Below are 13339 nucleotides of genomic sequence, written 5' to 3' on the forward strand. Positions count from 1 at the left end.
CCGCAGCGGGGCTGCCTGGCTGCCACGCTCCTTTGGGTGTCCTCTCCCGAACTCTGACCCTCCCACGCGACGGTGGCACCCAGATGGGACTTCACAGACTCCTCCCCATCATGGTCGTCATTGTCACCACCAGCGGCATCCCCGCCGTCACCGCCGTCACCGCCGATTTCACCACCACCAGCGCGACCATCGCCTTGGCCCTCTGGGCCCTGGGCCCGCGCCTGGCGCTCTGCTGAGCACGTTCACGCCGCGTAACCCGTGGGCCCAGTAGCCACGACCGCGGGGCGGGGTGCTCGTCTCCGTTGCACAGCTGAGGAAATCGGGGGTCCAGAGGGCAGAGAAGTCCTCGGACAGAGTCTTTGCCCTTCTGAGAAGTCCCTCCCCCGGTCGCATCGCGAAGCCCACGGAAAGCGCCCAGGACAGGCCTGCACGGGGGCTGCCGAGCCCCCGAGGGCCTGGGGCGCGGTGTGGGGGCCCCGGTCGGTCCGCTCAGGACGTGCTCCAGCGGGTGGGAGGGGCCGGCACGGCTGCTGGTCCTGCTGGATATGCAGTCTCCCCGGAGGGTGAGGCGCAGGTCGGGGCCGGGAGGCGGCAGAGGAGGCGCCAAGCTCCCCTGCCACGCTGTGCAGAGGGGCTTCTGAGCAGGGGGATCACGTGCCACACTGGGGAAGCAGGGGCCCCACGAGGGACGGGCTCCGAGGAGGGTACCAGCGGCACTCTGGGGGCCCAAGCGTGATTGCGACAGACAAGCCCTGGTGCTGGGTGAGGGCGCCGGGCCGGCATCTGCTGCCCTAGGGGGCCAGGGGCCAGGGCACGGCAGGACAACCAGCGAGACCAGCCGGCGCAGACGGGCCCTCTCGGCCTCTGTGCCAGGCGCCTGGCCCCAGGGACACGCACCTCTGGGCCAGCACCCGGCGCGACCTCCCGCCCGGGTGAGCGGGGAGGGACGCAGAACTGCCTCCCGCAGGGCCGCACGCGGGCCGGCGCCGCACGAAGATGCCCTCGTCCCCCAGCCCCACTCCCCGGGGGCTGCCACCCCCCGGGGGCGAGACCGGCGGGGGCCTCTGCCTCGCCCGCCCCTCTTATCCCTGCCTCTGCGCGTCTCGTCCGAAGCAGAACTACAAAGGGAGGAAATCTATTCACAATTCCTCCGCCTCGCTTTATTTTTGCAGCTCTCTGGGGTGCTCACGCTTCAGATTCTCTTCCGATAATTATGTGCCCTTCTGAGGCCTTGGTAACCCAGAGCCTCGGGTTTGGGAGGCAAGAAGCAAGGGCTGGCCTGGCCCGGCCCGCGGGAGTGCCTCCGTGGACACCGGCCTTGCGGAGCAGGGCCCTCCCCCGGGAGGAGTGGGGGGCGGCCCTTTACGATTGTTTTCTGTCTTGGAATCTCTCTCCTTGCTCTCAGCTGGTCCGTGATAAATGCCACATCAGGCCCCTTTTATGTGATAATATCCCGTCCCCGGCAACACTCGCATTTCTGTGGCTAATACTCAGAATCTTGGCCATTGCGCAGAAATAACAGAAGCAAGGTTCCCACACGATATAATAAGTCTCGCCTTTTATGACTTAATTTATCAGCGCTCCACCGAGAAGACGCCTTGTTAACCGGGTGAGAAGCAGCCGTCGGCTGCGCCGGCCGGGCTGATGGAAGAGGTGGGTGGAATGATGGCCTGTTAGCGCAGGGAGAGGCCAGCGGGCGCGGAAGGACGTGCCACTCGAAGAAGGAAATACGGCTCATGCTGCGTCTGCTCAGCTGAGAGTCCCTGCTTCCAGGCCGAATCCATCTGTCACCCTCACGTTGTCCCCTGGCACAGACGGGGTGAAAAGGACTTGCCCAGAAGATGGTTCCTCTCAGCCACCTGCCTGCAGGGACCTGCCACGCCCACATGGCAAGATGGGGCGCTCCCGCCAACGGCACCAGGGGCTCGCCCGCCACGAGGAGGAGGAGGGCCTGACTTGGAACCGGGCCGGGGGCACTGAGAGTGAAGGCCGGGAGGCCCGCGGCGCGGGGGACGGGCCTCAGAACAAGAGCCCTGGGAGGGCAGGGCCGATGGGCTTCGGCCTCATGTTGCCAGCACCCGGGACAGCGTCCCGCGCACGCTGGGTGGCCCGTGGCTGAGTGAAGGCAGGGCTGAGGCTAGGGCGGAACACCGGAAGCCTGGAAGCTGTGAGTTGGGGAGCGAGGCTGGGCCTCGGCACAAGCAGCCGCCAAGCCAGACGCCCGGCGCGCCGCATTGCTCCCGGACGCCCCTGGCGGGTCCCCATGGTGGCTCTGCCGGCGGCTCCCCCTCAGCATCCGCCCGGAACTTTCTGGCTGCCGAGTTGGGGGACAGAGAGCTCGGGAGGGTGTCAGCGGCAAACAGTGGCTCAGCCGAGAAGCGGCCCAGCAGGCACCGCCCACAGGTGCCACCAGCCTTGTGCCCGGCGCCACCATGGGCCAGGCCGGGCGAGCGTCACGTAACTCAGCGTAGTGAGTGCCTGAAGTGGCCCGTGGGGCTCGCCGGTCTGGAGAGTCATCCGTTCAGTCGCCACGGAGAGGGACATTATTGCTTCTGTGTTTTCTTCCCTCCTTTTCCCATGTGCATGTCCTTAGATACGTGTGTGTTTCATATAAGATGTGTGCGTAAGACGCATCCTATTGAAAACCCTCTTTCTGGAAAGAGCAACGGCTTTGCCTGGCCGGCGGCTCAGCTGTTTGGAGCGCCGTCCCACGCACTGAACGGTCGGGGGTTCGATCCCCGGTCAGGGCGTGCGCCTGGGTTGTGGGTTGATCTCCCAGTCGGGGGGCGTACGGGAGGCTACTGATCCGTGTGTCTCTCACACGTTGATGTTTCTCTCTGTCTCTCCCTTCCTCTCTCTCTCAAATCAATAAATACATCCTCAGATGAGGATTTTTAAAGAAGAATAAAAAGTAACAGCATCATACTTTCAGAGCAGCTCTAGGTTTACAGAAACCTGGGTGGAGAGCAGAGTTCCTGTGTGACGCCGCCGGACCGCCCCTCCCGGGTCCCCGTTAGTGCCCGTGATTCAAGTGGCCACTTGTTCCAATGGATGTGCCGCTGTCGACGCTGGGTCTCCCCAGTCCGCCATTCACACGCAGGCTCACCGTTTGTGGGTCTGTGCGAACACGCAATGCTGTGTACCCGCCCGTGTGCTGGCATCCTGAGCATTTCCGCTGCCCTAAACATCCCCTGGGCTCGGCCTGTTCGTCCCTCCCGTCCCCCGACTCCTGGCAGCCGCTGACGCTTCGCTGCCTCTATAGCTTGTCTTTTCCGGGACGGCGCAGCGTCGGAGCACCGGGCCGGCAGCCCTTTCAGATGGGCGCCGCTCACTCAAGCCTGCGGGTTTGTGGCTCCACCGTGGTTTTCTGCGGCTGGAGAGCAAAGCTCCGTCTAAGCACTTGCTCACGCAGAAGCTTCTGAGGCCCTGGGCCGTGGGGGCTGCGTCACCCTCCCCTGCCTGGGCCTGTCCTCCCTTGTCCTGGCCAACCTGGCCACCGTCAGCGGAGGCCGCTGGGGGGAGGCGCAGCCCGGCCCGTTCTCCAGCCATGGAGGCAGGACTCCGGAATCCCTCCCACCTACGGGGCCAGACGCCTCCCACGAATGGCCCGGCATCGATTTCCCTGGCCACTAGGGGCCACAGAACAGACCCTCCCTTCAAGGAAGAGGGTCATTCTCAAGGGCGAGACCCACAGGCACGGGCGAGAAGAGGGGCTGTGCCGCCAGACATGCCTGCACCCCTCCCGAGAGGCAGAGCTGGTTTTCCCTCCTTGTGCTGTTGGCCGTGGCCATGACCTTGGCCTTGGCCGATGTGTGCCTAGGCCTACGTGATTATGCGTGTCGGCTGTCACTACGAGCACCTCATGGCTCCAGGAGCCCACTGTCCAAGGAGGGCGCGGCATTCAGAGAGAACTGGACCCAACCATCAGCTTGGAAGCGAACCCAGCTGAGCCCAGCCTTGCCCAGCCAGCTTGCCCACGTGTAAGTGAGACTCAGGTGAGTTTGGGGATGGTTTGTTATGTGGCATCACTGTGGTGAAAGCTGACTGATACACTCACTTCCAGTTACTGCAGCCCAGTCCAGGCTTGTACCCACAGCTCAGTGCCACCCCGAACTCAGCTCCCGACGTCCTGGAGTGTCTAGAGGCTCCGATGTTGTGTCTGCAGAGCAGCCCTGGACGAACACGTGTAACGCGATACTTAGCAGACCTGCCTCAGAGTCTCGTTGGCTGCCATTTGAAAATTCCTGGCCCCTGCACTGCATGGCTTCCTATGCGGTACTGCGGGGGTTGGGGGTGAAGGAGCCCGTGCACACAGGTGCCGGGCACGACCCGTGCCTGTGAGGAACACAGCGCAGCGGTGAGACAGCACCCGCAGCCGTCCAGAGCCTGGCCGCAGGGCTTGGGCCGGCAGAGGACGGCCGGGCGGGGGACAGGCGGGCGCGTTCCCAGAAGCCCTGCCCTTGTCTGCTCTGCCTCCTGCCTGCACGCCTTAGCACGCGGCCGAGTGAGCGGTCAGCCCGCCTGCAACGGGAGCCTAGAAGCTGCTGCGGGAGCGAGGGCAGAGGCCAGAGGTCCCCCGGACGCCCGCTCACACACCCACCCCTGAGGTGCAGTCCGGATGGCAGGCAGCTGGGACGCCCCTCCGAGAAGCCGGGAATCGGAGCCGGGCTGCCGGGGCCGGTGCCCATCCCCAAGCCGGGGCCGGGGCCCGCTCCCACGCAAGGCAGTGGGGCCTCTTGGGGGGGCAGGGAAGGCATGGCCTTCCAAGGGCCCAACGTCCACCAAGAGTTGCTGCAGGTCTCCAGAGACCCCCGAAGCAGCCCCTGCCGGGAGGGGGAGGGCCCCGCGTGAGTCCCGGGCCAAGAGAAGGGACCAAAGGGACCGAAGGGCCCTGCCTGGCAGCGGCGCCCGCGGTCTGCGTGGGCCCGGGCCTCCAAGGCGCGGCCGCTGCCCAGCCGGGGCCCCCATCGGGGGCACGGGGGAGCCTCGATGCCTCCGGGGGCCTGGGGCGCTTGCCCTGCACCCACTCGTGCCGCCGTCTTTCACTCGCAGAGGTGCTGGCCACCCTGATGCCGGTTTGAGGGAAACCAGAAGTGGCCTGTCACACAGAATGACAGCCACACACCAGCGAGAAGACAGCTGCCCTCGGAGCGGCAGCGAGCCTCACGCTGCATGCCCCAGAGGGCACTGTGCCGTGGGAGGGCCGGCCCCGCGCCCCTCGGGCCCCCAGGCCAGCGGTGCGGACGGACGGGCCCAGGTGCGCGCCTGCGCGTTGAAAGCAGAAGACGCGGAACGAGCCCAGAGCGGATGCATTTTCTCTCCTAATAGTGTGGCGCAATTTAATTAACTTGCTACTGCACCCACCTGAAGATTACAGAGTTTATTGGCACCACCATCTGGCTCCTGTAAGCCGGTAATGTAGATAATAAATCTGGGTCATTACCCGCAGCTGGTGAGGGGCGGCCGGCTCCCGGCTCCCGGCCCCCTCCTGCTGGCGAGGTGGGCCTGGGGCAGGCACCTGCACCTGCGAACTCTGACCCACAGCAGGTGCCACGACACCACCTAGGAGACAGGCGTCCTGGAAGAGGCCTGACACCCGCGGGCACGGCCAGCGCGCACCCAGGGTCTCGGCCGCCCTGGCCCTGCGCCAGCCGCAGCCGCCGCACCCCGAACGCCCCCTCGGCGGGCCTGGTGCCCCGTTGCTATCTTGGCCCCCCGCGTGCAGGCGGACTGTGGGTGCCGGGGGCTCTGGCGGCTCCCTGACCGCAGACAGGGAAGCAGAGCAGCGGCGGTCAGCAGTGCGAGTTCGGCAGAGGGCCGCGCCATCCAGACTGAGGCTGGTCCAGAGGGCGGGGCCGGGGGGGACAGCGAGCGGCCGGCCCAGCCGCCCCGGGCCTCCCCCGGGCTTCCCTGGGGTCAGTGCACGTGTTCAAGTTCTTCCAAATTGTGGATGTTTTGTCTGCTGTGGGGATTTCAGTTTGGGCAGAAAGTGTCGGCAGGGCGGGGGAAGGGCCGGACCACAGAGAGGGGTCCCCTGCTACCTGCTCGCAGCCCCCACGCGGCACCCCCAAGAGACCCCCTCCCAGGACCTCTGCCCAATGCCTGTTGGAAGCGTTATGCAAGGGGAGCTGCGGGCCAGGAGGAATACCTGGTGTGCTGCCTTCCAAAAGAGGGGAGAACTGTGCTCGCCTTCCTCCCCCGCCCCCAGGGATGGCTCCCAGACTTGCGGGGTCTGAGGAGCAAAGCGCCCTGCCTGCCCCCTTGGAGCCCTGCCCCTGAAGGCCGCCCTCAGACCGGCAGGGCCGCGGCAGGTACTGAATCACTGAGAGGCAAATTAATCACGTGCAGCTCTGCCCGGCCTAACCTGGTGGGTTAAGCTGATTTCAGGACTCCTTCCGCTGGGGTGGGGGTGGGGGCGGGGGCAGGGAAGTGGAATCAATGGTGGGGGCGGGACGGGGGTGGCAGACAAAATGCAAAAAATCTGCATTTACAGTGTGGTCGCCCAGCCCCAAGCTTCCTTATCTGCTCAGGAAGGGGCCCCGGAGCCGCCTCCCCAAGGCAAGTTCAGGTGCTTGGAGGTGGCTGCCGGTCAGAGTCCTTCTGGGGCCTGCTTTCTGCCCCAGGCACGAGAGCCACCGAAGTCACACCTCAGCAGCAGAGGCCTCTTCAGATAAGCACCAACAGTCGTGAAAACGGAGGTCAGCCTGGAGGCTGAGGGGGAGGGGCAGGTAGACAGACCTGGGGCTGTTCCTGGGCGGGTCCCGAGGGTCCCCAGGGCCACCGCCCCGAACAGCCACGGGCGGGAAGGGACGGGAGGAGGCTCCGCGACCCGACTTCCTGCGTCTTGGCTGGCCCCATTACACCTCAAGGCTTTGCAGCCTTTGATTCAGCAAAATCAAGGATGCAAACTTCTTAGGAGTACTTAGTTTCCATGGCAACCGAAGCTGACCTCAACATTATTGTTCTCAAGAGGGGACTGACTTTCCTATATGTTCATTCACTGAATTAATGGACTCCTGGTTCTTTTATCAGCAACCCCGGAACAAAGGCGAGAGAGACGTGTCGTCAAAGGGCTTTCAGCCACTGTCCAGCCTTTTGTCCGGGGCTTACTGCAAGGAGGCAAGTCTATTCAGCCCCAGATTATCAAAATCAACTTGGGGCTGTCTCCGGGGCAGCTAAACACACTTTGATTTCATAAAGACATAACTGATCCCACATGCAAATTCATAATTGTGATCGCAGGGGGCTCGGGGCTCGGGGGCGCTTTCTTGGTCAGGAAGCGCGTTTGTAGGTAGAACGCGGCTGAGTCCCAGCGTCGCGGGCCGGGATGCAGAGACAAACAAGGAAGGGGTTTCCGAGCCTCCCTTCGCTGGCATGGGCAACCCAGAGCAACAAAGATAGCCAGGCTCACCGGGGTCCCCGTGAGAGCCGGCGCCTGCATGTGGGGGCTTCGTCCTGGGGGCTCGGTGTTTGCGGTCTCCCCGTTTCTTGGTCCAGCCACATCGCCCCCTCTTCCCCGCCTGCCCCTCCTCTCTCCCCCTCCAACCACCTGAAAAATAGCTCTGCTTCCTCAGGGAAAACAATGCAAATGAAATAAACCGCAGAACGCGGCACTGAACACAAATGCTTGGCTCTGCGGTGCTGGCGAGGAGGGAGCGTAAATAGCCCCGGAAGCCGGCCGCCCGCCCGCGAGTGCAGAGCGCGCGGTCACAGCCCGGGGCGACAGCCCGGCTTCCACCACGGGGTGTGTGGCTTTTTCCAGGAACTGCTGCACAAAGACACTCAGCAGTAGCCTGTCTCCGCTGCCACGGTCCTGGGGTTCATGCAGCTCCGCTCTCCTTCCGGGCCCCTGGTCACCCTCCATCAGCCCCGCCACCCCCGAGGGACGCAGGAGACCCGGGGCTGCCCATAACCAGAGGCGTTTCGCCCGGGTCAGGGAATGAAAAAAACGTCCACACACGGCAGCCCCGTGGGACAGGCCACGGCCCTAACATCCACATAATCATTTCACCAATTATCATAATTATCAATCCGTCACCCCGTTGGGGCAACGCCGGCCGGGCCATCAGGCGACTTTTATGACCTGTAGCACTTTGTGCGTAATAACGGGGAGAGATTTATGGACCCATCACGCGCCCTCCTCCAGCAGTAGGACTTGATTAGCTCCATTTATTTTGGAGTCTCCGTCCCAGCCCGGCCCTCCCCGCGAGCGCAGGCCGGGCGGCCCCCGTCTCCCAGGCTTCTGGGGAGGCGCCCTTTCCTGTTCCCCAGCCTATGCGATTCCCGATTTATTTACTCGGGGGTGCTGGGGGCGCCGGTGGGGAAGGGGGAGAGAAAACAAATAAAAATAAAGCAAAGGCCACTCTGCTTTGTGTGCGTTTGCTCCAGGTTGTACTGCGTTAACGCGTCAGTCCTTCCTTTCAAGACCGTCCAAGAAAGCGAGACAAAGTAGCACAAAGCGCAGGCTCTCAGGGCCTATGTTTCCCCGTTTCATATCTCCAAAGAGATTGAATCAAAATTCTTTCAGCTGATACCATCTCCCCGGGTGGACTACACTCTTGTTAACGGATAAATTCAAGCCCTCCAGAAAGTAAAGAATAAATTTAAGCCTTTTGCCAAATGTCTATCCTATTGGATTTTGATAAGACGGCCATTGAGCCTTAATAATGTCCTCCATCCATTTTCAGCGGGCCCTTAACGCGGCTCTTTATTCGTCCCCAAAGCCTCTTCGCCCGGCCTTTTTATTACGGGCTCTGGCGGGCTCTCCTGGGAGCCGGCGACCCGAGTGATGGATGGACCACTGGTTAGATTATCTCCCGCAGATGTTTGCTCTCCAGGAGCCCCGGGCTTTCCCTCTAAGTAAACAGAGACTAAATAGAGTCTGCAGCGGAGGGAGCGTCCCCGAGGTCCTGAACAGGCGACAACCTGCAGCCGAAGTGACTTCAGGGGACAGAGAGCGCAGGGGGCGGCGCGGGGGTGGCGGGGGCATCTGGGTGGGCGAGCGCGGGCCCGAGTCTCATCAGCACCGAAGGTCCCGGCTGCTGGGCTGCGGGGGTGGGGGGACAGAGGAGGATGCAAGGATGCGGAGACATGGGATGGAGAGGGGCCTGCGGGGAGGGGGTGTTGCTGAGGGCACGGGGAGCGAGGGTACTCCGGCGACACCCGCTCAGCCAGGCGGTGGCTCCGCCCCCTGGAGGCGGGGCCAAGCCTGGCGCTGCTCACAAGCTGCTGTGCCTGTCATTCCGACGGGAGCCCCGCCCCGGGCCTCGATCCGGCTTCTGCCGGTTCGAATCCTGCCGCCGCTGTGGGTGTGCCCTGCGGCCCCGGCCCCCGCCCTGGGCCTGGGTCGCTGGCTGGGAAACTCGAAACAGAAGAATGCATCAGCCCCTTCAGCGACCAGGCTCTCTAATAATGAGAACTTACTACCGCCACTTCCCTACAAAATATCACATTGTCTGCATCTTCTGTGTCAAGCCACTGATAAGAGTTCATTAACGCTTGTTACATTTAACTGGTGCAGAACAAGAACAGGGAGCGTAATCTTCCCAACACTGGAATAGATGAAGCTCAGATCTGTCAACTAACTAACCCAAGGAAGCACAGCGGCCCAGTGCTCCCCCATCGCTGACCCCCGACCTGCGTCTTTGGGGGTGGAGGGGTCCTGCTCAGCCAGGTGCAGAAATCGCAAACCACGGAACTGCTAAGTGGGAGTCTACATCCCATTACCGAGGAATTCACCTAATTAATTAGTCTTTAAAATAGCACAGGAAAACATGTACAGTTATATGTAATAGGCATATATACAAAACAAATCAAAACCACACCGGAATTGCCTTCGGTAGGACAGGCTTCCCGCGCTAGGCGAGTGCGCCAGGAGCCCGTGTGGGTCTGCGCGCCGGCCGGCGTTGTTGTGAGAGGCTGCATTCGGCTCCAGTGAATTTTTTTCGTTGTTGAAGACTCTTTCAGTGAGTTGGCCCCTTTCCTGACGGGTGATTCACAAGCCTGCCTGCTCGCACCGCACTGAGGTTGAGCGGTTTTTGACCCCCAACGGCCCGACTCCCGAGCCCCACATTCCCTACTCATCCAATCTCGCCTGGATCCACTTTCTCTGTTTCCCCAGATGGAAAAAGCCCTCAAAGGGAAATGCGATGCCGACGCGGAAGAGGCGGAACAGAGAACAGCAGGAGCACGAGAAGGCGTCCAAACCGACGCGTTCAAAAACTGACCGATGGAAAAGCGTCTCCGTAGGTGTGCGGCATCCCATGGAGAGCACTCGGAAGGGGACTGAAGTTGAAACAGGTAAGAATAAATACACAATTTTTTCTAAGCAAACTCCTAATTTGCCCGCCCCCCCCCCCCCCCCCCCGTATCTCCATCACTGCACGTCACACCTAGTCATCAGGCCGCTCCCATGTGGAGAGAAGGTCAGCGAGCGCCGCGTCCGCCGCCCGTCGGCCCCCGGCACGGACCCCTGCGCTGCTGCCCGCGGCCCCCTCGGCGCCGCCCGTGCCCTCCCGGCCGCCCTCCTTGCCAGAGCGGACGGGGCCTCGGCACCAGACTTGGGTTCCCCTCCCCGTGTCAACACTGCTCCCATCTTGTCACATTCTAGAGCCCCCAGTGCTGATGACGTCTAAGCTTAGTGGGAGAACGGTCCAGTTTTGGGGTTCCCGCCGGGGGATGGTGGGGCTGGCGGAGCAGCAGGAGGAGGGGGGCAAAGCCCCCTCTTCGGGGAGCCCCCTCGGACCGGAGCCGATTGGGTGTCAGGAAGCTTGTTCCCAAACGGATGGCCCCCAGGGTGCCCCACCCCCTGGGGCCCCGGCCCTCTCGCGCCCCTTTCGACGCTCAGGCCGCCGCTGGGTCGGGTCTGCTCTGATCCTGTGCGGGGAGGGAGCCCTGGACCCCTTGTGCCAAGCTGGGCAGTTGCGAGTGAGGCCCTGGCGGGAGGCACCCTGCAGGCCGCCTCAAGAAAGGCCCGTGGACCCTGTGCGCCAAGGCCTGGGGGCCCCGCCACCCAAGAAGCGCGGCTCCGGGAGGACAGAGGAAGGGCCGGCCTTGTCCTGGTCCGAAAGCGCTGCACTGCCCCTCACCGCCCTGGACCTCCGCCGTGACCCTGGTACCCAGGCTGGACAACGGACTGTCCCTCCCACCACAAGTACGTCATCTCTGCCCTCGCGACAGGCCGCCCCACGGTCAGGGGAAGCCCACCCAGGGTCGGCGGGTCAGGTGCCCGATTGTGGCGTGAAAGCGAAGCTTTCACGCGCGCTCTCGGCGTTGACTGGAGGGCATTGCCGTCCCTTTCTGTGGGGGAGCCCCTTCCCGAAGGTCCCCGGCCACCTCATCGCCGGTACGGAAGTGGGACCCCCCGCAGCGGCAGGACGGGGAAGAACAGTGCGGGGTTTGATGTCGCGCAGGAAGAAAGGCCTCGGGCCGCCCCAGGCAGGGGGACTGGAGTGGACACCTTGTCCCAGTGTCGGCTCAGACAAAAGGGTCCCACAGGGCCAGACGGACGAGGTGAAAAGGTCACCCTGCCAGAGTGCCTTCAGGAGGTCACCACAGGGTCAGAGGATGTCTCCCGGGGCAGCGTTTTCCCCGAAACCCATGACTCTGGGGTTGAACTTCTCTCAGGTGAGAAGGCACAGGTCCCCATCCCTAACATACACGTCTGCCCCGATGGCGGGTCCCCCTGTCCCCTGCCCCCATGGAGGTTCTGTCCAGGCGACTCAGCTCCAGCCACCGAACCAGGTGCACAGAGAACCTGGGAAAGCTTGGCCACACTTCTCCCGCTGGGAGCGAGGGTGGGCCCTGGGCCATGACTTGTGAGCTCAGCTCTCCGCTGACAGCCGTGAGCACGCGCCCTGAGATTCCGACCCTGAGCACCCAGCCCGCGCTGACCCACCAGTCCCTGCCGCCGGGCACTGCTTCCAGGCAGCGCCTGGGCGTACGCAGCCGGGCGACACCCTGCGCTGCGTCCGGGGGGCCGCGACGCGGAGAGGCCACAGGGGAGACGGCCCCTGGAATTCTCCCGGAGGCCAGACATTGGGTCGGCACCTGTGCGTCAGTGTGGGCGTCTGTGTATCGTGTGTGCGCACGTGTGTGTCTGTGTCTTTGTGGGTGCATGTTCGTGGAAGACCCACGGATGGGGCTGGGCCTCGCGGGACGACGGGCTTTGGGCTGGGAGGTGATGTCAGGGCGTGGCCCCTCCGCCGCAGGGCAGCCCGCAGCGTCCCCCGTGGGTGTGCGTGTGCCAGCCTTGGGGGGGGCAGTGCATTTCTCAGGCCTTGTTCACACTCTGGGTCTCTTAGAGCTTACGTCTGTCACCCGGCTGTTATCTGCCACCAGCCAGCCGGGCCTCGGCACAGCCACGTGGACGCTGCCTCTCACCAACAGCTGCCTGCTCAGCGCCCCGCGGGGTGCTCTTCGGAGGCCGAGTTCCGACAGCGGCGGCTCGGCGGGCTCGGCGGCCCATCGCGTCTCTTCCTCCCCGTGCCCTGTTCACTGAGTAGCCGGTGCAGACAGCGGGGTGGCCGGGCTCCTCGAGCCGCCCGGCCTGCAACGCGCCTGCAGGCGCAGGCCCGGCTCCGCTCTCAGGAGCTTAGCAGGGCGGCCCCCGGCCTGCCCGCGCCGCCAGAGCACGCCCCGTCCTCATGGCAGGGCCGCCGCCGACAGCGATCGCTCAGGACAGCGCGCCCAGCCCGCCCGCCTGCCCGCCTGCATACCGGCCCGGGGCGCCCGCCGCGGGGCCGAGACGGCTCGCAGCCGCGTTCCTACCTTTGGGACGCAGCTCTGCTGTGACGACACCTCCTCGGTCAGCATTTGCTGCAAAACAGTTCGGAAAGGAGGGGTTAGTGTCTGACAATGTGCAGCTCTCAGGCCGCGCCGGCCGGGCACCATCGGGGCTGGCTGCGTGTTCCCTGGGGGGGGCGGGGGGGCTGGGCCCTGCATTCCCGACATTGTGTCCCCCGTTTATTGAGAATGGCAAGGGACCCGTGGGGACACCGCCTCCCTGGAATGGCAGCGTGTTCTGGTTCCCCAATAACCAGGTGGGGACCCACACACGTCCTCAGAAACAGTTCAGCGGAGATACAGGGGTGTTGCGAGGCATGTAACGAACACTCCTTGTTCCCTCTGAGTTCCGCCAGCCTGAGTTCCGCCGGCCTGCGTTTGGGGGCGACTCTGCCCGTGCGGAGCCAGCCTGGAGGGGAGCAGGCATCCCCGTTGGCTACGCAGGTCCAGGCTGGAGCCGTGCGCTCCGGGGGTGCCCGTCGTTTTAGATTTCCCTCCGCAGCCAGACCCAGGCGCTTTCCTTGGCTCGGCTCGGAAGCTGTGGCACTCGGCCTGG

The 13339-nt window shown here is 63.9% G+C and overlaps 1 protein-coding gene across 1 annotated transcript in view; it reads right to left on the reverse strand.

Annotated features, from left to right (window-relative positions):
- PRDM16 (PR/SET domain 16) overlaps window positions 1–13339 on the reverse strand; it is a 275230-nt gene that overhangs the window by 126390 nt on the left and 135501 nt on the right. The window contains exon 3 of the mRNA XM_054583991.1: window positions 12769–12816. Within this exon, the coding sequence (XP_054439966.1) occupies window positions 12769–12816 (48 nt within the window). The remainder of the gene's footprint in view (window positions 1–12768; window positions 12817–13339) is intronic.

This window comes from Pteronotus mesoamericanus, unplaced genomic scaffold (genome assembly GCF_021234165.1).
Source record: "Pteronotus mesoamericanus isolate MK-2021 breed Mesoamerican mustached bat unplaced genomic scaffold, CSHL_Meso_final contig_1193, whole genome shotgun sequence".
Classification (NCBI taxonomy): Eukaryota; Metazoa; Chordata; class Mammalia; order Chiroptera; family Mormoopidae; genus Pteronotus; species Pteronotus mesoamericanus.